The sequence below is a fragment of the Leptodactylus fuscus genome, chromosome 5 (assembly GCF_031893055.1).
Source record: "Leptodactylus fuscus isolate aLepFus1 chromosome 5, aLepFus1.hap2, whole genome shotgun sequence".
Classification (NCBI taxonomy): domain Eukaryota; kingdom Metazoa; phylum Chordata; class Amphibia; order Anura; family Leptodactylidae; genus Leptodactylus; species Leptodactylus fuscus.
Window position 1 is genome coordinate 34,891,130 of NC_134269.1, and position 27,090 is coordinate 34,918,219.

Below are 27,090 nucleotides of genomic sequence, written 5' to 3' on the forward strand. Positions count from 1 at the left end.
TCCTTGTAGATTGCAAGCTCTCACGAGCAGGACCCTCACTACCCCTGTTGTTTGTCACACTGAAATGTCAAATACTGTCTGTTCATGTACCCTCTGAGTTGTAAAGTACTGCGGAATATGTTGGCGCTGTATCAATAAACGTATTATTATTATTATTATCAATAATAATTATAATAATTTTATTGTAGCATATTCATCAATAGAGGTCTAAGTTCTCTGTCTACATTTGCGCAAAAAATTTATGGTCATATTCAGGGCTAGTTCACACGGGTCAAGTTGGCAGCGGATTTTGACATGGAATCCGCCTCAAAATCCGCTGCTCCCATTGACTTCATTCATTTGAGCCTAATCCATCACGGAATGCCGCAACGGGATGCCAGTGCACTGCACCGACATCCCGTCGTGGCAGCCGTGACGGAATGTGTACAAGCGGAACCCTGTGTGAACTAGCCCTTATGAAGAGTGTGCCCCAGACAAAAAAAAAATACAATTTTATAAATGTGCCCCAGAATGGTTGTGGTTTATAGTGGGCATGGAAGTGTCTAACTTTTTTGTGCAAAGTAAACCAAGTTGAAAATGGTGTAATGAATTTATGACAATTTACTTTGTTCGCCATAAATTTCGTCATACACCATATACTTGTCTTCTCAATAAGTTAGAGACGATTTGCGTCTCTATATGTTGTGCTAAATATTATAGACTATTTGATATGTGCACCATATATTTGTTCCTTACAGCCTGTGAGTTACATTTTCTGTGTATTTGTCTCATGGTGAGTCAGAATTTTGGAGCTTCTAGAAACATTTAAATGTATGAAGGTCCATACTACCAGCGCCGTACCTCTAATGAGGCGAGGTGAGGCGCCCGCCTCGGGCGGCGCATGGGAGGGGGGCAGCAGCACGGGCAATTTTTTTTACTTTTTTTTACTTTGAACCAGCACAGTAGAGCTGCCGCTTTCCTATGCTGATACGTAGACGTCTGACATCTGCCGAGAGAAGAGGATCGCGGAGGCAGCGGTAGCAGCAGCAGCGCAATCGGTAAGTATAATAACAGACCCCCGAGTATAATAATCAGAGCCCCAGGGGAAGTGAGGGAACATAATAATGTTACTTACCTCTCCGGGATCCGATGTTAATCCTAGCAGGCTTCGGGCCTATATGGTAATGCCCAGACGTCACGTGGTCCGGGATATTACCATATAGGCCCAAAGCCTGCTAGGATTACAGAGGACCTTTCATGGACCTTTCATGGGTTTTTCGAACTCCTTAAACGTGGGCTCAATATTGACTAGGGCTGAGGAACTTTGGAAGACAATCAAGGAGACCAAAGATTTTCCAACAATCAGATGTATGTTCTAAAATAAGATATTTTACTACAATCTAAATAAATTTCCTGTGTGGAATTCTAAGATTTCCTTCCCCTAAATATAAATGTATTATCTAAGAACACTTTTGGAGCAGATCTAACCTATTCTCCCGTTGCCTTGCCCCATAGATGAGACCATGCTTTGCAGCCCGTAAGAGTATATCTGGATTTTGCTGGTCATTTCTTTATAGTTTTGCTTGAATTCCTTCAGAAAACAGTCTTCCCATTCTCAGGTTCCTTGTGAACAAAGGTTAAAGGTTAACAGTCTTTGTGATAAGGTTTTTATCAGCAGAGAGCACTGCTAGACCTGGAGCCTGAAGGTCGTACAATTCTCAGAGTTTAGGATTCCTAACAAAACAAAATCCAGGACTGTGCAAAGAGGGTGTGAGGGTGACAGTGTCACTCAGTGCCCCAGGGGTGCCTGGATCCTGGCAGGAAAAGCAAATTCTGTAATAATGCTGTTTTCTTTAAATGGAGGAACCATGCCCCAGAGGCTCACCCTTCTGCATTACTATTAGATGAGGCAATCAACCATACAGCCCTCAGTCTATATGCATGCTATACATGGGGACATATATGAGTGAGTGAGAAAATATCCAGATACAGGACTGCCCTAGATAACAGATAACCTACTTATGCTAGGCACACACTAGCATTACATTTCCACTGTTTGGGTCCATGCGGACCACTAAAACTGCAGTTACACTTGGAGCCTGGTGGACCCCATTGACTATAAGGCTATTTTCACATCTGTACCGAAGTGCGCAGGGCTCCATGTAGCAGTCAGCATCTTGATGGACCCAAACAATAGCAATGGGTCTAATGGGGTCTGTCAGGTGCCCATTGACTTTAAACTGAAACCAACAGAAGAAAATCCTCCATGAAGAACTCTTTCCCTCGCTGATTTTTAGCAGAGTGTCCAATGGAGACCCCAACGAAGATGTGAACATAGCTTTAGTCAACTGGATTGTGCAGATTTCCCTTGGTTTGAGGTAACAAGATCCTTCACCAATGGCATCTGTAGCATAGTCCATCTACAGCACTTTAGATGGCTTATTAGAAGTTGTTGGGTCAGGCATAGGGGCGTAGCTATAGGGGGTGCAGAGGTACCAATGGCTACTGGGATTTGGAGCCTGAGGGGGCCAATGAGCTTCAAGATAAAAGAATGGGCTATAAACTCTAGGATCTTAGACCCCTACTTAAGCCTGGTCCATATAACAAATTCCATGGCTCCACCATTCATGATGGAGGATATCCCCTGGGTGCTAAGTGTAACTGAGGCACCACTAGCAAGAACTAATGGTGATATATATTATTTTGCATGGAAGATGCCAACAGGGATGACACTGCCTTCTGTCATGCCATTTTATTTGTGCAACGGAATACTAAGTCCTAAGTACACAACTTTTTCTTCCGTCAGAAAAGTAAGAAACATGGAGCAAGAAACCTTCTATCGTATTTTTAATATGTGGGTGAATGCAGCCGCTCCATCTGCATCTGTTGTTCGATGTCTGTTGCTCTCATCCTGGGATGGTGCCCCGAAGCTCTACCAATAGCAGATGCCAGAGGAAAGAAGGGTCGAGCTTGTTGGATTTCGACATGCCCAAAACTTTGTTTACATGGATGATAACCTGCTACTGGAGAAGTCACATTGAGGACACATGCATGCTTGGCCAACCGAACAGTTTTGAACAGTTTGTTCCTTTGAAAGTGGGAAGAAATTCTATTTAAGCTGGGTTCACACTAGCGCCCGTTTGCATGCAGAAGACGGAAACCTGTCAGGGCGGGTCCGGCCGTGAGCGCCGGTGAGCGTTTTATGCTCAGAATACTCCATGTCCGACTCTGTGTCTGGTTTTGCGGCGGAGAGCATAAAACGCTCACTGGCGCTCACGGCGGTCATCTTTTAAACCCATTCAAATGATTCCTGCAGCTTTCTGTCTCCTGCTCTGTTTTGTGCAGGAAACGGAAACCTGTATGAATGGAGACCGGGCGCAAACGTGAACGAGTCCTCACTTGGTCACTTTAGAGGTTGACAACCAAGTTTTTGAAGCAGAAATTTGTTGACATTTGCTTTTTCCCATTACTCTTAAAGGCGGCACAGGAGACTTTTGCAGTCAATCACAGGCCGCAGTGGTCACATGTTGGGTGTTATCAGCGACATCACCAAAATGCTACTAACAATACCCGTGATTGGCTGCAGCAGTTACCTCAGTTGCTTCAGTTCTGGCCCAACCAGTATCAACGACAGGGGACTGGACACATATGTCAATCACCAAGGACACTTGTATGACAGAGAGAGACCATGCAATTGCTATGGGGATCTTAAAAAAGGGATCCCCATTCCAGGTTCTCCTATTTCTTTTGTTAGTGACTGGCGAGAACCTGTGCAGAAGAACAGGATTGTTGCGGCAAGCATGAGGGTATGGGTTATTTGGGTATTTGCCACCTTTTATAAACTCTCACGAGATTTGAGAATGCATTGCACCCTTTTTTCACAGTCCACACCCCTTGCACTAAAGCATCTCTACCCGATTGTATGTTTGGATGCCAAGGCTGGATCTAATGGCGCATGATCTTGATGCCATTCACACTAGAGGTTCACGGGAAGCTGCGTCCTGGAAGGTTTTGGGAACATTGTTCTGTGCGCCACCAGGTAGAGGATTCTTCAGGGAGGTCTCTACTTATTCTCAGGAGTGAAAAGTAGCCAAGTGAAGAAAGTAAAGAAGAAGCAAACCGTGGGCCCTTCAGTGACAAAGAGCACCATAATCTTGGCTATGCTGCCCCCTTTCTTCTAGGTGCACCACCGCCGACTATACACCATGCCAACAGATAAGTTGGCCCCTATAGTGTAATAGGACATATGGGTACCCGATAGTTGATAGGTCGTATGTAACTTTAAGAAGCCTTACATACCACAGGCATTGACACTGCCAAAAAAGTGGAAGCATAAATAAACATGTGGAAATGCCGGGATATAGGAAACTAAACTGATACCATGAAGTTCTTCAAGCAAACACCAAAGGGGTTAAGTGGGTTCAATAACCTTTCGAAATGATACATAAAATGGAATGAAAAACACGTTTCCTTGTTAGGACAGATGGGAGCCAAATTCTGAAATTTAATTGGCCAAGATTTTTGCCTCGCTCAGACTGTTTACCGTCCAAGCGCAGACACGAAGGAGGACATTACTGAGACATTACTAATTTCGAGAAAGGCTTTCTATTGCTAGAATTACAATAGAATCAGTATGCGGCGGGACATAATGTACATGCAGGCCGGCAGATACACAGAATGGTCATACAGCACAATGTGAATTGGGTTCTGATCATGGACATCAAAATCTAGTGAGAAACAAGATAGATATTGTGTGTTATATCTGGTGCGAGCTGCATTTTTAATGCAGATTTTGCAGCAGTTTTTTGAGCCAAGGCCAAAAGTGGCTTCAAACAGAATGGGAAATATAAAGGAAGGACTTGTACATCCCCTCCTGATAAATCCACTCATAGTTTTGGCTGAAAAAAGCACCACAAATAAAAAAAATCCCAGCTTTTCCACAACATGTGACCTCCGCCTAGGGCTTATAATAGTCACCGACAGTACATGACTCACTGCCATAAAAAACGGATCAACTTTTTGGCTGTTTTCCTATACTTTACTGTGTCTTTGGGTCCAGGATAAGCAGACAACCATACGGATGGCCTCAATGTGCAGTCGGCAATTTTCATGGACCCGTAGACTTTAATAACGCTCCGTGGTCCACAAATTGTCATTATTTCTGCCCCTGTGCGCTGGTAGGACAGGCGGAATCTGATTTTCGCCTGGGCAGGGAAGAATCTGACCCATTTATCCGCTGTTCACATCAAGGGCTCTCTGAACATAGTAGCGGATCGGTTGAGTCGAGGTATTACCATATCAGGAGAACGGTCCCTCAATCCAGAGGTGTTCCAACAAATTGTCCAGAGATGGGGCCTTCCAGAAGTCGACCTCATAGCAACGCGACTCAATGCCAAGGTAGAGGAGTTCTGGATTTTTTGGGAATGGGAGACATAGGCTTATGTATACACCTAAGTGTTATAAGTGTGCTGTTAAAAAAAGCTACAAAAAATGCATTTTTTTGGATAAAAAATTGAACGAGGTAGAATGAGGTTATTCATGGGTCCATAGAGACTGTTTTTGGGCTCGAAGGGGCTCTCTCAAGATAAAAATAGTGTCACATGGAAGAAACAACCACACAGCCTCAGAGTTAAAGTCAGTGTTGGCGGGAGGGCCCCAACAGTGTACCAGGGAGTCCTCCAGTGCACCCAGGTCCTAGCACAATAATAGTCCAACAGAAGATAACCAAAATTGAAAGGTATGAGATGGCCTTTCTTAGGGGTTGTTGGAGAATGGGTCCCTAAAATCATTTTACCCTGTGGGCCCAAAGAACCTCAGTCCGACACTGGTTAAAGTTGGTGTCCATAATAATATTTTACTGCTACAGCCTACTATTTCAGGAGTTAACCTCTAAGAGTATGTTCACATGGTAGAATCTCGAATTGATTCTGAGTCTAAGGCACCACGTTGTAGAAATGCATCTCTTTTTGTTTCAGATTTTTCATGTCCTTGGGCACTTGCGGTATTATATACCACTAGAAAGCTGACCGTACTCTGAATTCAGCGCACTGTTAGCGTTCCCGTTATGTGCCCCGGGGGAAGAGCTATCAGTTCATCGGTCTAGCTGTGATATTGGTTCATTGGTCTACCTGTGATCGCCCCTCCTGACTGTACTGTATGTAGCACTATACATTCAGAGGGGGCATTCCTTAGCACCCAGCCATGATGCTGAGCCCCCCAGTACTAGTCTATGGGCGAGTACTGTCAGGAGGAGGGGACAGCGTTCAGCATCGCTATCCATCGGAGGCATTTTTCGATTTTCGTTTTTGACTTGCCGCCTTCCAAACCCCATAACTTTTTTACTTTTCTGATCACAGAGCCATGTGAGGTCCTAATGTTTGTGGGACAAATTGTTCTTCATAGTGGCACCATTTATTATTCTGTATAATGTACTGGGAAGCTGGAAAAAAATTCAAGAATTGGGCATGCGGAAATCTAGCTTGCAGGATCCTCCTTTGCCTCCCCCGACTCGTTGACATCTACCACTGTGAGAAAGACTGGTGACATCCATACATATTAGATAATTGGCCAAAAATGTACATGTTCGGCCAAGATTCCTATAGATTGTATGGCACCTTTACCCATGGAGGGAAATAAGCTATGTTTGTATCCTAGCTATACAAGGTTGGTTATGTAAGAGGCCCTGGGTGCTAGTTGTGTATTGTTGTAGGCCCTTCATGGTCAGTGTTAGGTGCCCATAAGTTGACTCTGGAGAGTTTTATCTACTGCCTCAATATGAGAACAACATAATGGTGTTGAAATGCCCTCCCCAAACAAATATCCATTGAATGTCTTGGCTTTGTGTTAACAGGTTGCTAACATCGTGAGGGATATTGCAGGTTTCATTGGCCATTATGGACCACTCATCCTTGAGATAACCATTCAGCAATGATCCTGCCACTTGGAATCAGAAAATAAATAGCAATAAATAAATGAAGCCTCTTATGTGAAGTCATTGTAGCCGCACCATTACAGTCTCCGCTCACAGCTGCTTATCCCCCACTAACACACAGGAAATCTGGCAAATACACAATCTATTGTCTCCAGTGACCTTCATCCCCAGTCCTGCCTGACACAGGGACGTATCAATTCCTGGCTTCTAACTCTTGGCTAATGTGCTGCAGATAATGAGACATGGCCTGTTTTATATTATATTCCAAGCATGCGAGCCAATGAGCAGCTGTGACTGTGTGCGAGGCATTGTTATACCCAAACCATGTGGATTATTTATAAGAGCGGTATGACGTAGGTTATCATGGGCAATGTGCGGAGGCTGCAGACACAATGGAATGGCACTTCCCATAGAAAACGTTCAATTAATCGTGACTCTGATTTGGGACCATAGTTACGTGTACGGACTGCTGTATACGCGGAGACCACATGGTCCAAGAATACACTGTTATAAATTGGGATGGTGCAGTTGGAATAACAAGGATAGATTTATACTCCTCACTGTCAATAAACGTTTGGTTTTGGCACAAAACTGCATCAAAAACTTATCTAGGCTTATCCTAGATGCTGTTATACGGACCGTATTACAGGCCCCAATCCCATCATGAACAAAGGTCTTGTGAAATAGCAGCATCATAGGGATCTTAGACTCACAATCAGATGGTATTTGCGGCCACAGTGCAGACTGTATAATATGAACATGTCATGGTTGTCATAACTTGAAAGTTAACCCCGTAGCTACATGTGCCACACTTGTATGGTAGATGTGTACTGAGGCAATATAGTGCTAACTAGACCCCATAGACGACATCCCCCAACAGCCATGATCTTACTAGAGTTTGCATCATTTTAATCCTATGAATGCCTTTGGTTTTACTGGGGGCGGCCATGTTTAAACCAAATGTCTCTCCGGTGACATTATAGAGGGGGGCTGATCTGTCTTCATATCAGGCCGATGCCTACTGTCTCCTAGGTCAATCATCATAAGCAGGGCTGTTTTAACACATTGGTGGGCTCAGTGCACTGGTTTCATAAGTGCCCCTCCCCCAGACATATCTGACCCACACAAATTATAATGTACCCACATAGTATAATGCCCCTTAGTGGCCCCATACTATATAATGCCTCTCAGAGGCTCAGCACACAGTAAAATGCCCCTGCAATGGCCCCAAATAATATAACAGTCCATCACACATTAACCAGTCCCCCCCAGTTGTCCCTTCAAACATGAATCTGTCCCTGCCCCCGGTGGCCCCTCCGACATCATATCATAATGCCTCCTTCCAGTTGCCCCCACAGTTTCATGTCCCCCTTTTGGTGCCCACAGTACAAAGGGAAAAACCTTTCCCCATTTCTCAATTCACTTCTGACTCTGCTCCCAGAGGGTTCAGTGAGCAACGAGCGCGATATACTGTAAGTGACATCACTTCATCGTGCCTTCTGCTCCCAAGTAACCAGGAGCAGAGACAAGTGCCAAAATGGTGAAGCAGGGAGTGGACAGCTCCTTAATTCACCTTTCATCTGTGCCCGGAGGATGCAGATGAGTTGGAGCAGGGGCGTAACTACCGTGGTAGCAGCAGTAGCAGCTGCCACAGGGCCCGGGCCATTAGGGGGCCCGGTGACAGCCGCTACCGCTGCGGTTTTTTTTTTTTAAGTCCGTTACGGGCCCTATTCACTTGCCGATCCTGGCTGGGCCAGGATCGGCAAGTGACACCGCGGGGCCCACAAATGCTATCATTATACTCGGGGTCTTTGCAGACCCCCGAGTATAATGATCGGCGGACCGGAGAGGTAAGGTAACATAAAAAACAGTGTTACTTACCTCTCCACGATCCTGCCAGGCCTCCGTCATTCGTGTCTAACGTCTCTGACGTCACATGACCCAGGCCAGCTTCCCGGGTCATGTGACGTCTGACATCATTAAAGCTGGACAAGAGCGGCGGCCGACAGGAACAGGTAAGCAACTGTCTCTGTTCTTTTAATGGTTTTAATCCCCCGGGTCTCCGATTGTTATACTCTGGGGTCTTTTCAGACCCCAGAGTATAATAAATGTTTATAGGTGTCCACAGTGGGACATATGGGGACACTATTGGGGATAATACTGTGTGCATTGGACACTATAGGGGTTAATACTGTATGTAGGGAACACTATGGGGGATAATACTGTGTGCATTGGACACTAGGGGTTAATACTGTGTGCATTGGACACTAGGGGTTAATACTGTGTGCATTGGACACTATAGGGGTTAATACTGTGTGTGCAGGGGACACTATTGGGGTTAATACTGTGTGTGCAGGGGACACTATAGGGGTTAATACTGTGTGTGCAGGGGACACTATAGGGGTTAATACTGTGTGTGCAGGGGACACTATTGGGGATAATACTGTGTGCAGGGCTTACTAAGGGACATAATAGAGTGCGGAGGAGGGGGTCAGTCGAGGTCTTCGGCATCGGTTTGGGGAGGGGGGGCCCCATGTCAAAAGTTCGCCACGGGGCCCCGCCATTCCTAGTTACGCCACTGAGTTGGAGTCAAGACATAACGCAATCGCCCGGAACAGCAGCACTCTAAATGATGGACTGTCCTAAAGGGACCCCATTACTCACTAGCAATAGTGGTAATGGTCAGGGGAGTCTCTCCCCCTTCAGTGGTGTATTCACTTTAATAGGGGTTTGATGTTTGTTGGGTATCGTTTCGTTATCTAGTTGATACTGTGTATTTAGTAAACTGTATTTATAGGTACCGCCCCCTTATGGTGGTACTTGTGTTTGTCACTTACTTAAAGGGATTCTACCATTAAAAAACTTTTTTCTGTGGCTAACACGTCGGAATAGCCTTTAGAAAGGCTATTCGTCTCTTACCTTTAGATGGGATCTCCGCCGCGCCGTTCCTTAGTAATACCGTTTTTTACCGGTATGTAAATTAGTTCTCTGGCAGCGATGGGGGCGGGCCCCAGCGCTGAAATGCGATGAGGGTGTCCCCACCGCTGCCCGAGAACAGGATCCTGCGCCGCCTCTATCTTCTGCTGGATCCTCCCCTTCTTTCTTCAGCAGCGTCCTTCTGTCGGCTCTTACACTAGTAGAGCCAACTGCGCATGCTCGCAATTGCGGCCTCGGAACTAGGCTGCGCATGCGCAGTCGGCTCTACTAGTGTAAGGTTGTACTTTAATAAATCGGCCTAACAGGCCAGTTTAAATCCAGCAGTCCTTGTCCAATCCAGCAATCCAGTGTCCTGGACTTTATTTGAATGGGTAATTATACTTTGGGGGAGGGGGTGGTTGGTTGAAGGGGGTTACCAGGTGGCAGGTATTTGAGGACCATTACTCCTTCTCCCCGCATCATGACAGTCTGTGAGGAATTCCCCTCCTGACAGTAGAATCCATAGCGCTGTACTATGGGGGGGGGGGTTTCCTTACCACCCAGCAATGACACTGAGTGGTGAGAAACGCTCCTCCAGTACTCTTGTACGGACGAATACTATCAGGAGACGGGGGAGGGTGTAGCAAACATGATGTGCACAATAAGCCTGAACGTTTAATATACAAGATAAAATGGAGGGCAAAACAAAAAAAAAGCAGGGTGAAGAAACGTTAAGTTTGGGTGGAATGGAATAGCATGAGGTGCTGACAACCATGTGTACAACGATGCCGCCCTATAGAATATATGCAACACCCTTAGTTAACTACTTGGTGGGTGGCAAATAAAGTAGCCCCCTAAAGCAAATGGGTATTGTTGCCCCCCAAAAAACTGTAAATCACAACAGAAAGGAGGACCCAACTTCGCACAGGTATATTTCATTTTTGGTTTGTGTAGTGGCCCCATAAGAATAGGTTCGCTGCTATGGAAACATGGTGTAAAGCTGTGTGTATGTGAAGACTGAAGAGCCTGCCAGTTTCCATTGGTTCATAAGCGTCATGTGATCATGTGTATCTCAGTTTGGCTATTAGAGAAAAACCTGTGATCGGTTGCTATGGAAACCTGGAGTAAAGCTGTGTGTATGTGACCTTGTGTAGCCGTGTCATCCACAGCGCCCTAATGTGATGCCAAGGATTTTTTTTTTTTTAAAAAACCTCTATATTTTAAGTTGTATTGGATTAAAATATCTCATTCTGGAATCGCCATATTTGTCAGGTCTTACAGAACGTGAGATTTTTACCATTTCACAATATAATATATAGAACATAAAGTGAAGCCCTCACTAAATGTAACTAGCCGGTACTGAATACTTCATGCGTTTTATTCACAAAGAAACGCCGCACTGATCGTGTACGGTCTCGTCTGTACAGCGCACGATCAGAGCCGCACACACACGGTATAGGAGCGGAGCCCGGGCTCACAGCACAGACGGCTCGGCGGTCATGTGATCCCGGTCACGTGTCACTCCCGGCTCGCCCCTTACTCACTTTACGGCTGCCGCTAAGCGTCGCTGAAGCCAGCAGACGGAAGTGGGTGAGTTCGGGGTGTGGGGGGATTTACTATTATTTATGTTGTACATGAGCTCGCCAGTATATGACAGGGCCATAGTGTGATATATGGACGGGCTGTGTGACTGTGTACTGAGGGCAGGACTCATCATCCTCACTATTAGGAACAGATTCATCAGCCATTGCCTGTGGTCTATCGCTGATCTACTCTGTGCCCGAGAGAGGGTGTATCTAATGTATACACGGCTATAGTGGTGGCTGTGTGTGGTATATAGATGTATATGTCTAGTGTATACACGTCTATAGGGGTGGCTGTGTGTGGTATATAGATGTATATGTCTAGTGTATACACGTCTATAGTGGTGGCTGTGTGTGGTATATAGATGTATATGTCTAGTATATACACCTATATAATATGATATGTGTGTATAGATTATATATCAGGGTATAATAGAAATGTAAGATGTAAGTGTATATACATTAGACAAGTATATAGTTGGTAGATATGTATGGCTAATGTAGTACTGTATACTGAATACTGTACTGTACTGAAATGTCCCCATTGTCTGAAATTTCCCCATTGTGGGACTATTAAAGGATTATCTTATCTTATACTATATATAGTGTATGTATGGCTAATGTAGTACTGTATACTATATATAGTGTATGTATGGCTAATGTAATACTGTATACTATATATAGTGTATATATGTATGGCTAATGTAATACTGTATACTATATATAGTGTATGTATGGCTAATGTAGTACTGTATACTATATATAGTGTATATATGTATGGCTAATGTAGTACTGTATACTATATATAGTGTATGTATGTATAACTGTAGTACTGTATACTATATATAGTGTGTATATGGCTAATGTAGTACTGTATACTATATATGGTGTATATATGTATGGCTAATGTAGTGCTGTATACTATATATAGTGTATGTATGGCTAATGTAGTACTGTATACTATATATAGTGTATATATGTATGGCTAATGTAGTACTGTATACTATATATAGTGTATGTATGTATAACTGTAGTACTGTATACTATATATAGTGTGTATATGGCTAATGTAGTACTGTATACTATATATAGTGTATATATGTATGGCTAATGTAGTGCTGTATACTATATATAGTGTATGTATGGCTAATGTAGTACTGTATACTATATATAGTGTATATATGTATGGCTAATGTAGTACTGTATACTATATATAGTGTATGTATGTATAACTGTAGTACTGTATACTATATATAGTGTGTATATGGCTAATGTAGTACTGTATACTATATATAGTGTATATATGTATGGCTAATGTAGTGCTGTATACTATATATAGTGTATGTATGGCTAATGTAGTACTGTATACTATATATAGTGTATATATGTATGGCTAATGTAGTACTGTATACTATATATAGTGTATATATGTATGGCTAATGTAGTACTGTATACTATATATAGTGTATGTATGGCTAATGTAGTACTGTATACTATATATAGTGTATATATGTATGGCTAATGTAGTACTGTATACTATATATAGTGTATGTATGGCTAATGTAGTACTGTATACTATATATAGTGTATATATGTATGGCTAATGTAGCGCTGTATACTATATATAGTGTATATATGTATGGCTAATGTAGTACTGTATACTATATATAGTGTATATATGTATGGCTAATGTAGTGCTGTATACTATATATAGTGTATGTATGTATAACTGTAGTACTGTATACTATATATAGTGTATATATGTATGGCTAATGTAGCACTGTATACTATATATAGTGTATATATGTATGGCTAATGTAGTACTGTATACTATATATAGTGTATATATGTATGGCTAATGTAGTGCTGTATACTATATATAGTGTATGTATGGCTAATGTAGCACTGTATACTATAGTGTATATATGTATGGCTAATGTAATACTGTATACTATATATAGTGTATATAGATGTATATTTGTATACACATGTAGACTGACTTATATAGAATACACTTAGACTTGCCCATATATCTCAGGCAGATTTTTGTATTCCTATTATATGGTACATACGACAGAAGGTAAAAACCTTGTTCCCCGTAGCAACCAATCATTTCTCCGGAGCAGCTTATAAAATAAATCTGAGCTCTGATTGGCTGTTGTAGATAAGACGGACGCCCTAGATATGTCTAAACCATTTTTTCTTGGGGCTGTTGATGCAAAAGATAAGGATTAGGGATGTGTCCGGTTGCTGGGACCCTGAAAGATCATGAGAACGGGGACATGGGGAAAGCGGTGGTGGTGTGAATGTAAGGGGGTGACAGAAATGGCAGACTACAGAGATTTATCAGTCCCTTAAGAGTGAATGAGGTGACGGTAACATGCGCTGCTTCTTTGATGACAAGACTTGGGGACCCCCTATTATGGTTGTTGAGGGTCCCAGGGATCAGGTGCTTATTCATCTATCCTGTGGAGTGATGTTACTGGGGACAACTTAATATTTTCTGGAAAGGCGTTGGCCCTGTAGACCTAATGATGTATTGTCCTAGAATTCTATCAGAAATTGTTAATAATAATTATAATAATAATAATACATTGTATTTATATAGCACCTACATATTCTGCAGCCCTTTATAAACTGATCTAAAATGTCTCCCAAATAATAATGTGCCAAGCAGGAGCCTTTACTAATACAAGAGACCTACCTGTGCGGGCACGACTCAATGAAGCAATAATCCCCTCTTTATGGATATAGCCATTGTGGACTTTTATAGCAATGTAAGTTTAATTCATTAGAACCTCATTTGGACTTATAGTCATATTATGGCTGTATCTATCCAGCCTTAGCCTCTGTTCACATCACTCTATAGCCTTCTATGAGACGTATATGTCAGGAGTATTGCCTGATAAACCCCTTCAATGGAAATGTCTGCCACTCACAGACTCCCAGCCTATATGCCAAATCTAATGTTCTTGTGAGATATGAACATAGCCTAACAGGGGTTTCCAAACTAGAAAGTGTGAAGATTATTATTCTTTTTTTTTCTGGAATTATTTGTGTCATTAATACATTCTGTAACATACTTTTATTATCAAATTGTGGCTCCTTTCTGTGAAACCCTGAATTTCCTTCACTCCCATGTTTCTCTGAGCTGCATCTCGCGGTGTAGGGCTTGTGTGTTTAAAGGGATTCTACCATTAAAAAACTTTTTTTTCTAGGTAACACGTCGGAATAGCCTTTAGAAAGGTTATTTGTCTCCTACCTTTGGAAGTGATCGCCGCCGCACCGTTCGTTCGAAATACCAGTTTGTACCGGTATGCTAATAAGTTCTCTCGCAGCGATGGGGGCGTCCCCATTGCTGCTCGAAAACCGACTCCAGCGCCGCCTCTGTCGTCTTCTTCGCCAAACAGAGCGTACTGCGCAGGCGTCTGACATCCAGCCGAAGAAGAAAGGGAACATGCAGAAGAAGACAGAGGCGGCGCTGGAGTCGGTTTTCAAGCAGCAATGGGGACGCCCCCATTAGCATACCGGTACAAACCGGTATTTCGAATGAATGGCGCGGCGGAGAGCACTTCCAAAGGTAGGAGACGAATAGCCTTTCTAAAGGCTATTCCGACGTGTTACCTAGAAAAAAAAGTTTTTTAATGGTAGAATCCCTTTAATGCAGGCAAAATAAGGGTAGGGGGAGTCGCTTCAAAGTCTTATGTCCCCAGCTTCATAAAATATAAAAATGGGCTTCTGATGGCGTATGAAAGAGGAGTCTATGGGGTCTGCGTATAACCGCTTTTTAAGTGGACAGCCTTTCCGTCTTTCGGGTCCCCATTTGTACACAAACAACGGAGACCCGAATGCTAGTGTGAACCTAGTGTAAAATTCCAGGACTACCTGTTTTCTTTTTGTTTGCTTGCTTGTTTTTTGTTTTGTTTTTTTATATGGGGGGGTTTGTTTTTTAACATAGAAAGTACAGAGTGGATTGGGATCAGCTGTATATATATAATAATAATAAATTTTATTTATATAGCGCCAACATATTCCGCAGCGCTGTACAATTTGTAGGGATCAAGTACAGACAGAAAGATACATTACAGAGAAAGTCATTTCACACAATGGGACTGAGGGCCCTGCTCGCAAGAGCTTACAATCTATGCCCCAGTTACGACTGTATTTCAACCAGTGTTATCTCTGTATATAATCCAGGTAGAAATACAACCTTTGTGTCCTATGAAAGATATGAAATAGAGCAAGTGTCTGTTATATGATGTCGGAGATATAACTGTTTAAAGTGCCTCCCCCTCCCCTTATTTTCCCTGAATTACACACACAATCCTGTACACAGTGAGAAGCAGAGCACTACTCTCAATAGAGAAGCAAGGGAAAGAATAAAGAAATGCAGGATGTCACACAAAGGAGCCAACATAAAGTGTATAACGAAATGTATTAATAACACAAATAGTGCCAGACAATTCAAAGTTTAGTAGATTTCCTCATGTCAGACCTTCATGGTATATCTTATAGGTGCAGGTCCCATGTCGCCTAGTGGTGGGACTTGTATCTATAAGATATAGATGGATATACCATAAGTGTTTGATATGGGAAGACTCCTTTCAGGTAACTCTGCATTGTATGTATTGCAGGGTATAATAATATTCAGGACAATTGGGGTTTATTTGCTGTGACGAATACCCCATCTAAATATATTGGATTTCTAGATATGTTATGTGTGTATGTCAATCTATACAGCAGGCACTCATTTTATATGATTGTGTTTCTTTGTCCTGTCGTCTCCAGATTGTGCCGTTCGTGGCCATGAGACCGCAGGCAGCTGTGGCCGGTAAAGTCTTTATCCAGAGGGACTACACCAATGGCACCTTGTGTCAGTTCCAGACCAAGTTTCCGTCTGAGCTGGAGACCCAGGTATGTGGATAATGTAATATTGTGAGGTGCAGAATTATGGTGGGTGAATGGGGTCTCGCCTTGCTGACTCTCCACATGAAGTGTTGGTAGATTACTCTTTACCTTTGCTGAACCTTCTTAGCGCCTTCATGTATACCCATATGTGAAAATCTCTCCTGTACTTACCCTACAAAGGTTTTCAGTGCTGATCAAAAGGGGCTGCTGTGACCCAGAAGTGCGTAGTGTGTGTGCCTGACTTCACTATTCACTGCCACTACACAATGTACAAAACTGTGTTTATAGAGTTCACGACACTGAAGAACCAATTAGCTGATCGGTGGAGGTGCTGGAAGTCAGACCCCCTCTCATTTGATGAAGGTTATTTTGAGCTGGAGACTATTTTTGATAACTCCGTGTGTACTCATTCCGTCACGGCTAGTCGCGATGGGATGCCATTGCAGTGCACTGGCATTTCGCGATGGATTAGGCCCAAACGAATGGGCCTAGTCGGGAGGGAGTGTCTTCAGGTGGATGTCGCGAGGTGAATCTGCCTGAAAGAGTGAGCATCTCGCTTCTTTTTCCGGGAGCCGGAACAAATCGGAACTATGAACAACAAATTAAAAACAAACCCCCACTATACTTGCCTAGAGATAAGTCCAGTGTGTCTCATCAGGCTCATGGCTGGCGCTCACTGAAAATGAATAGGAGGCCGAGTTTTAGTAGAGGAATCCACAGCTAAAATTCTGCCGTGTGAACTTTACACTAACGTGTATGGGCACACTTGAACTTTTGGTACCTGGTTTTCGGAATATATCCACAGCTACACCTCAGAAGGTAAGGTTACCAATGACTCAGCTAATGGACTTCTTTCCATAGCCCTCTAGAGTCCTAGTCTGTGTAATATAAAGAGTGTATTTAGGATGGCCACAGTGTCTGGCTGTCTACACCTCCGCTCAGGAAGATATATGGAGGTTGGCGAACAGTGTCAGATCCATTCTTGGCGTCATGACTGCTTGGCTTAACCTGAGTGGGTGATACTGACGGGAAAGCAGAGTTTCCGCTCTTCTATAGTGTGAAGTATTATTTGAGCCGTCAGTGCTGAACTGAATCCAGAAATCCCGCTTTATTTTTTTTCCTCTCATATTGCAGGATCGCTTGTTTAGTTTGAGATCTTTTCAGGGTTTTATCTTCATTGTGTCTACATGGAGGATTACGCTGACTTGCAGTTCTTCACAGAGCCGCTATTCATTGTGCCGTGGATTGTTTTAAAGGGGTCCTTTGTATACAAGCCGGGCAGAAATACTGCTGAGATAGAGGAAGATGTCCCTGGGTACAATGTGTAGGGCACAAATAACCAGAAGCTGATATACTTATTGCTCCATCCAAATCAGGTGCAGGTCAATATGGCCTCTGATCTCTCCTCAGCTGCCACGACAAGAATATATGGTCCGGTGCTGCAGCCAAAACCCCACTTGTCCTTGGTAGCCATTCGTCGTATGACATTTCTGCCACTTTATTCGTGGGCAGAGTTTTGACCACGTATTGCGTGTATTCCTGCCATTAAAACATGGGGGTACTTGCTAACTTATCTGATTTCAGGTGTGGATGCAGCAAATCTTTAGCGCAAGGCCCTTTTTGCACCAAAGATGTGCTACATTGGCTGTGCGCCCCACTTGCAACTTTTTACTCTAATGTGCAGGGCAGAGACCAAGGTCTTCTTGGGCTCTACAGTTTGCTAATATAAAATCCTAGGCTTGCCCATGTCAGGAATGAGAAATCCCTCTCCCTTGTGTATAATTGAGATCAGGATATTGAGGCTAGACCTGATGTGTTCAGCTAATCCCTAGTATGACTGTGTTCCATGGCTGGCTGTATACCTTACATGGATGGATGGTCAATCGCTTGTTTGAGTCTCGTCTAAACTGTTTCTTCCAATAGCCCCTTACTCAATCCAGATATATGTTGGGCTCTGCTTAGTGTCCATGTGTTCCTCGATAGTGTTTGTTGCCAGACACTTCACCTATCTCCCTTAAGAACAAAAAGCATATTGATCTACCCGACTGTTCTCTCCTACCAACATCCAGACTCCAGGGAACAGCTTGGACCTCATCCATATACATTAGAGGGTTGGGCTGACGTTCATGTAATCTGTATGGCAGGGGTAGGGAACCTTCGGCTTTCCAGCTGCTGGGAAACTACAACTCCCAACATGCTCCATTCACTTCCATGAGAGTTCCGAGAACAGCAGAGCGTGTATGCATGCTGGGAGTTGTAGTTCTGTAACAGCTGAAGAGCCGTACGTTCCCTACCCCTGCTGTATGGCCACTATAAGAAGGGTTTATCTAGAGGGGACATCTCCTTTTCAAGGGATTTTCTCATTAAATCCTTTAATAAGAGTTCAACTAGCCATGACTATGACCCTGGTTGATAATACAGGACAGTTTGCCTGGTTATTATTGGATCCTCCATTCAGTCTGCAATGCTGCTAGTAACCCTGATGTAGGGGGATGGGTCGGGGTGGTCCGTCCCGTATGGAGGCTTCCGCCATTCTTCCTATGTTATTTCTCCACATTCCAGCTCTGGGTTGCCTCAGGGCTTTTCTATATCACATGCATAAAACTAATATTTTCCTGTATAAGACCTGGGCCTGATTTGATTTTGTTGGCTCTGGTTTGCGCTGCGAATGAAATGGCCGAGCCCCTGTCTTACTCAGGTCAGATCGCTCCTGTCCAGTCCCCTTTGGTAAATGTCTTACCACATAGGGCGCCTGCATGGGAGTGTTCATGTGCTGTGGTCATAGGTTATCACTATACATGGAAGGGAGGGAGACTTGTTAAAGGGGCGCTGTCACAAATAATATTGGGTAATTGGTTGAATGGAGTCCGAGTCGGGCCCTGGTGCCCAGTCTTCCATATGGAGACATCCTATGTAGCTGTCTGGTGCTAAACATTTCACTAAATAACTTGCACTGAATTATTCCAGATTATGGGAGATTTTACAATCTTATATTTGGGGAATTAACTTACATTGTTCCTTTGTGTCTTCCTCAGATTGACAGACAACAGTTCGAGGAGACGGTGCGGACATTGAACAACCTGTATGCAGAGGCGGAGAAGCTCGGAGGCCAGTCCTATCTGGAGGGCTGCCTGGCCTGCCTCACGGCCTATACCATATTCCTATGTATGGAAACCCACTATGAGAAGGTGAGTGTGCGGGCCATGATGAAACGGTACCGGCTTAGTGTGGCTATCTCCCTACCGTCCATCTTGGCGCCCTTAACGCTCTTGCAGAGAAGTTTATTTTCCTCCTGAAGAATTAAGGCCGAGCGTGGATAGAAAATGAGGCGTTTTTATTCCCGGTCAGCTGTGTTTAGCTGAGGTTTTTTTGGAGAATGAATCGAGACCTTTCAGCAGCTCTCAGATGAAATGGCTCGCCACGTACAGACAGCTCCTGGATTTATTTATTCAGCCAGCGCTGGCCAGACTCTGCTAAACCCTCTCCCTGCCACTGAGGATAAAGAGACGAGCGCTCCCACCTACACCCATGTATGTGCCCACCATCAAAGTGGTTAATAAGCGCCGTCTGTGTCTTCTAACCCCCCCCCTGCCCCTTTCAACCTGACCGTAAATATTGGGATGTTGGACAGCTCTTCCTAAGTGGCAAAGAAAGCGATTGATTTGGATGAATTCACCTCTGTGAGAGGTATATAGTGTAAGCACACAAATGTGCTCTTAAGACGAGGTTTTATGTATTTATCCACCTCGATCTTCTGCAGGTTAACCCCTGTGCCGCCAGAAAGAAATCTTTTTAGGTAATTCTTACATTTGTACAATAGGGGCCAGTAAAGCTACAGTGGCTTCTTTCTTACGGTGCTGTCCCCACTGTCACTTGAGCTTCATCATCTAGAGACGGGAGCATGGAAGTCGCCTGAGATGTCGCTTATATCAGTAGTCAAGCATTATTTGGGGGTGGAAAATCGGATTTCTCTGCTTGCACGAAGTCTCCTTATATCATAGCGATCTATAATGCCTGGAGTCGCAAGGATGCAGAGACTCCTAGCATCAGAGATAATTATGATACATGGAGTCCTGGTCTCCTGACTGGGTTCACCCCGGGAAATATGGCTGATCACTAGAACAAACTAGAAAGCGCCATGGCGGCTATACTGAGCACATGGCTTTACTTACGTAGCTTCCATTTTGTTCTAGCATCAATTGAGTCACTGCAGTCAAACTCCCAGTTGGACGTGATTGTATATCCTAGTGATATGCCATCAATATGTCATACGACCTTTTTAACTCCTTTTTGCCCTGTGCCACATACATAATGTAAATGCCATGATCAATAGCAAATGCATCTATGTGGTTAGATAGACTGAGCAGATCACCCCATCATTGCCCCAATAACATGACTGCAGAATCTAGACCAGGGGTAGGGAACGTACGGCTCTTCAGCTGTTGCAAAACTACAACTCCCAGCATGTATACTTGCTCCGCTGTTCTTGGAACTCCCATGGAAGTGAATGGAGCATGTTGGGAGTTGTAGTTTCACAGCAGCGGGAGAGCCGAAGGTTCCCTATCCCTGATCTAGACCTTTCATTAGCAGTGTGTCCTCTTTGTATCCCTACTAGGCCTTTTCTTTTTAATGTAGATTGTGAACCCTCATATAGGGATCACAATGTACTTTTTTTTTTTTTCCTATCAGTATGTCTTTGTAGAACGGGAGGAAATCCACACAAACACGGGGAGAACATACAAACTCCTTGCAGATGTTGTTCCTGGTGGGATTCGAACCCAGGACTCCAGCGCTGCAAAGCTGCAGTGCTAACCACTGAGCCACCGTGTTGCCCCTGGCTGCCTTCTTTTTACAGGGACAGGCATCATACGTCATTACAGTTGACTACGCTGCAATGATGTAACGTTACCTTCATGTGTTGAGTCACTTTAGGCAACACATCGCCGTGGCCCTTTTATTTTTGTTTTGTCCCTACAAGGTTTTTTTTTTCTAAGTAAAAACTGACCTTAGTTTTTCCTAGCCGTTTTTTCATGCCTGTTCGAAGCATAAGGATGTTGGCCAAGTCCCAGCCATCGCCTTTGGTTACACGCTGTAATCCCTTCCTTCTCTAATACCCTGTTCCCTGTGGTTATTCTCAGTTTGATTCCCTGCCCGGCGGTGGTTCTGGTTGCAGGCTCTAAGTGTTTCTCCCTCGCTCTCGCACAGTGGAAGCATCCTATTACAGCCTGTCCCTTCGCGCCAGACCTGAGATTGCAAACTCAGCTCATATAACGCTTGCTTCCACTTTGGACAGGAGATTGAATTTTGCTCGTATGGCTCTCTGTATTGTGTGCCTAGTATATATAGCACACAGTGTTGGTCTTCCTGGATGCGAGCACTATACTGGATATGAAAGGAAGCCGCCATGATTTTATTCTCGCTACATGCATGTCAATCGATAAGTATTAATGTGCCCCATCCTCCATTTTCTGTGTTTATTTCCAGGTTCTGAAGAAGATTGCAAAATATATTCAGGAGCAAAATGAGAAGATTTATGCTCCGCAGGGCCTGCTCCTGACTGACCCCATAGAACGGGGCCTGAGAGTGGTATCCTTTTTCCAGTTTGTTTGTTTTTTTCTGTATGACTTATAGACGTCTGTAGTCTGTAAATGAGATGCAGAACACTGACTTCTATATTGTTTATCAGTATATTAAAGGGATCCTATCATTAAACTCACATTTTTTTCTCGATCACACGTAGGAATAGCCTTAAGAAAGTCTATTCTTCTACATTTCGTTATCTTCTCCGCGCCGCCGTTCCGTAGAAATCCCCTTTTTTGTTGATATGCAAATGAGTTCTCTCGCAGCACTGGAGGCGGTCCCCAGCGGAGAAACAGCACTGGGGGCGTCCCCAATGCTGCAAGAGAGCTCTCTCCAGCGCCACCGCCATCTTTCAACAACGGCCTATTCACCGCGTCTTCTGGGCCGCCCACGTGCAAGAGAACTCATTTGGATATCGTCAAAAACCGGGATTTCAAGCAAACGGCGGCTCGGAGAAGATATCAAAAGCTAGGAGAAGAGTAGCTTTTCTTAAGGCTATTCCAATATGTTATGGACATAACAATAAGTTTGTATGATAGGATCCCTTTAAGAAAGGCTATTCTCCTACCTTTTGATGTCTTCTGTGCACCGCTGTTTGGTAAAAATCCTGGTTTTCGTCTGTATGCACCGCGTCGCCAATGCTGCCAAAACTTTCCAGCCCCGCCTCCATCTTCTTCAGAAACTGTCTCTCTGCATGTCTCCTTCCATTCTGGGTTTCAATCTTCTAGGCCTCGGGCAGAGCCGACTGCGCATGTCCGGGCCACAAAAAAAAAATGGTCCGAGGCCTAGAAGTTTGAACCCAACTCCAGAAGAAAACGCACAGAGAGACCGTTCCTGATGAAGATAGAGGCGTCGCTGAAGAGTTCTCTCGCAGCATTGGGGACCAACCCCAGTACTACGAGAAAACTCATTTGTATACAGATGAAGCCCGGGATTTCTACGGAACGGCAGCGCGGTGAAGGCATCTAAAGGTAGGAGAAGAATAACCTTTCTTAAGGCTATTCCTACGTGCGATTGAGAAAAAATGTGATTATAATGATAGAATCCCTTTAATGGATAGAAGAGAATTTATTACACTGACTACGAGTCTTGTAATAAGATATTCGGGAATTGCTCATTGACCTTAGAAGTGCCTTTAATGCTGGAAATGGTATTTAAAGAAGACCTTTTGTGTCTTCACAAAATATACCCCTGGATGAGCCCCTATTGCAGAGATATCACTGCCGCTAGTTTCGGCACCGATATCACTGGACTGCCAGAGGGGTTGGCCTTATAGGTTGCCCCACCACCACATGATACTACGAGGCTGTATATGTATACCTCTTAAGAGTGGCATTCCTCACTGCCCAGCAATAACTACTGGCACCTCGGACATGGCAAATCTGACACCATTCATAACCCCGCCATTGTTAGAGGACGTCTGTAAGTCCTGCACCACAGTCACTAGCATGGTAGAAGAGCCACGCACTGTCAGGGCTATTTCACACGGGGCCAAAGGGACGGATTTTGACAGCGGAATCCACGTCATAATCCGCCCCTTTACAATGGCGGTCTATGGAGACCACTGGTGTTCTTTTTTCCGCTATCGGCAGTAGCCAATAGCGGAAAAAAAGAAGCGAGCTGCCCTTTCTTCAGGCGGATTCTGCAGCTTGCTGAGCCGCGGCTTACACCTGGCAGCCGCATCTGCCCATTCATTTGAGCTGACTCCAGGGTGGGGGAAACCGCGACATCGTGGCAGGCGGGTTTTGACCATATTTTGACTTGGCTCCCCCCCCGTGTGAACGAACCCTCAGACTGTAGAGCCATTTGGGGTGCTGAGGGCAAGACGCTCACCCCACTGTCCTTTTAGGCCGTAATCTATGGAGAAGGATCTTAGATGTTTGATCCATAACCAAGCAGCCTGTGCAGGAAGACAACCACATATATCCATTTTATGTGTATATAGCGGTTGCAGGAAACCTGAGGTAATATTTGCAATCTCTAGTGTCCCCATCCCCCTTTACAATTGCCGGCTGCTCTCCAGAACATATGGATAAATTATTTTATTCCCTGATTTTCTGGAAGAAGATGCGGCTAAGTCCAGGCTGTCATGTTTTCTTATCACTACACGATGACGGTAACTTCTGCATCGCCGGGTTTATTCAGACGTGTATTTGTTACTATGGAAACAAGCGGAATAGCGAGCACAATGAAAGGCCAGGCGTATCAATCATAGGGACGTGTGGTGCCATACACATTACATGGATGTCAACCAAGCCTGCCCATTCCGGCAGGAACAGCCTACCATTTAAGTCTATGTTCACTGAGAAATTTGGAACTGACGTTGAGAAAGATTTCACCTCAGTATCTGCTCTGTCAATTGAAGGCAGTAACAGATGCCGACTTATTCAGGATGCTGAGGAAAAAAGCGTCCATCTTGATGTTGCCATGGATTACGTGACAGATTCGGCTGTCAGATGGGATCCGTGTGCAGTCCATGGTTTTCACAGACCCTAATATAGGGGCCTCCTGACGCTCCCTGAGGGGATGCCAATGCGATTTGTCTTTGTTCTCGGTGTGATAAGAGTATATGTACATAGGAAGTGTAAGAGAGATGATGGGAGTCTTATATATATATGGCTATACTAACTAGATAGCTATAGCACTGCCTTGTGATGTATACGGGTCCTCACGTCTCTCGCCCCAGTCACAGATATCAGATGAGATAAGGATAAAAGTATCTGGTGACGGCTTCTTCCCCTTTCTCATTCAATATACATGCATGGTTCAGCTGACCTGAGTGTGCATGTATATGGGGGTATCTTATGTATATGCCAGCCTTAGTCTTTACAGACAATACACGTCTTGTAGTTCCTGTTCCTTGACCTCCTTTGCAGATTGAGATTACCATCTATGAGGACAGAAGCCTGACTGGCAGATAGGACAGGTATGTTGTGTCTTATGTCTTCACTAGATCTTTTATAGGCGGATGTTTTTCCGCTTTTACTCCTTATTTCATGCCCACGTCCTGCTGGGCTGGTTTTAACACCTTGTCATGTGATCGATCCAGCGCCTCCTATCCATGTCCAATGGTATTACATGTATATAGGGGCAGGTTTTACTATTATAATGATGGAGTCTACTATTGATCTGAGAAGAGGCAGGTTTCGCTCATGTGATCTGGTTTCAGAACTAAACCAGAAAACTGACGGTCAATGCTTATGCAACCCGGCCAGGCAGTAAGTGAAAAATAGTCTAGAGGAAACCTTAAGATTGGTTAGTCAAAGCCGGGCATGGATGAGCTTGGCCAAGCTGCTGAGTCTTATAGCTGAAGTTTAGGAATTATAAAACTATCTAAGGCTGAGGCCCCACGTTGCGGAAACGCAGCTTTTTTTGTTGCAGATTTTGTTGCGTTTTTTGAGCCAATGCCAGGAGTGGCTACAAGAGGGACGGGAAATATTTAGGAAGTTCTTATGTGTGTACCTTCTGCTCAATCCACTTCTGGCTATGGCTCAAAAAACCGCAACAAAAAAAATCTGCTTTTCCGCAACGTGGGCCCTTAGCATGAAGAGGTTGTACTCACTTGTAAGTATTACTTATCCACAGGATTAGTGTGTGATCAGCGGGGTCCACCATTCACAAAAAGAGGGATTCCATGCCCCTTCATATGAATGGAGTGTGGCGGTCAAGCATATGTCTTTCAGCTGCATACAGCACTATGGGTGTGCCAAATCGGAGCCAATTATAGAACTCGCCGATCTCTTTGAGTCCTGTAGACCTGAATGGAGCAGTGACGTTCATGCTAGGCTGCCACTTCATTCATATACAGGGACACCGAACCCTCAATCCCATGATCAGTGAGGTTCCCATTGTCAGGGCACCACTGATCTGACACTTGTCGCCTATCCTATGGGTAGGTAATAAGGTTAATACACGTTACAACCCCTTTATCTGACTTATATCTCGCACATTGACCTGATTTGTTCTCTGTCGTGTATCCAGGTGACCCATCTTTTGTGTTGTAAATATTCTCCGCTGCAAGACCGTCCTCCCTGACATTCCGTTGCCATTCCCATGTCAGCAGCACATCCTTCATGGCTTCTCCATGCTGTACCTCATGGACCCAGTACCCCTTCCTGTGCCAATCTGTGACCCTGCCAGCTTGCCCTCTTGGAACATCTGACAATGTCCTCCAGGATCTGATGAGAGAAGGTTGAACGTGACTCTGCAGAATGGACGTCATCCTCTGGGGGGGGGGGGGGGGTTCCTATGGGTTGGGGTAGTGCCAATGTTCTTTCACCTCCTTTAATGCTGTGGCATCTTCTTTGCGGTCACTTTTTTCTTTTCATTTTAGTAACTCTTGAGTGAAAGTATATACAGTAAAGATGGATGCCGTGATGGTTTCAGGAAATCAGGCCATGCTTGTGCCAGGTTGTCGCTTATCCGTGACTGGATGGAATTTGTCTTACACAAGCGGCACTTTCTGTCTTATTTTTTTCCTGAAATTGTATTATTGCCATTGTCGTTCCCCCTTGTGTTTTCTATTTTTACACCCCTCCCACCTTCCACCATTTTTTTTTTTGGATTATTACAATTTGGTATTTATAATACATGTTTAGTACCAGAAGGTTTGTGATGGTTATTTTTTTTTCTCGATGAAGACTGTGGTGGTTCTAAGTAGATTTTTCCTGAATGTTGGCATACTATATATTTACAGTTGCTCTGATGCCCACACATGGAAAAAGACCACCGGCATGTGTGAAGGAACGTATACACATTGATACGTTGAGCTGTGGGTAGCCCAAAGCATCTGAAGAGCGAGGAAGAAAATGTGTTTGCAATGCCAGTTCATTTCCCAGCTCGACTAGACCTTGCTGATTTGGCGCAGTCCTTCGGCTCAGCGACCACCCTCTGATCCCTGGCACAGGTTTGATGCTGGTGGTAGAACGGTGAACAGATCCGCTGTGTGCGGTAACTGGTATCCTGGTATTGAATATAACCTCACTGCTCACGCCATGTAAACCTCTGATCTTGTGTACATTAAGTCACTGTAACAAACCATGTGCTTTTATGTATCGGATTTATTATAAATAAACATTAATTTATAGGGAAATTTGGAGTTAATATTTTACTTTTGTTCTGCATTTTACTTCTTAAAGGGATTCTACAATTTAAATCTTTTTTTTTTTCTCGTTAACACGTGGGAATAGCCTT

At 44.1% G+C, this 27,090-nt stretch overlaps 2 protein-coding genes across 2 annotated transcripts in view; one reads left to right on the top strand and one right to left on the bottom strand.

Moving 5' to 3' along the window:
- Positions 1-27,090, bottom strand: part of LOC142202649 (caspase-7-like) — a 436,926-nt gene that overhangs the window by 266,291 nt on the left and 143,545 nt on the right. The gene's annotated exons all lie outside the window — the stretch shown is intronic.
- Positions 11,332-26,982, top strand: GOLGA7 (golgin A7). Its single transcript, XM_075272805.1, has 6 exons — positions 11,332-11,416; positions 16,198-16,323; positions 19,353-19,505; positions 21,802-21,903; positions 24,774-24,823; positions 25,879-26,982. The coding sequence occupies exons 2-5, from the start codon at positions 16,216-16,218 to the stop codon at positions 24,816-24,818; spliced, it is 408 nt and encodes a 135-aa protein (XP_075128906.1). The 5' UTR covers positions 11,332-11,416; positions 16,198-16,215; the 3' UTR covers positions 24,819-24,823; positions 25,879-26,982.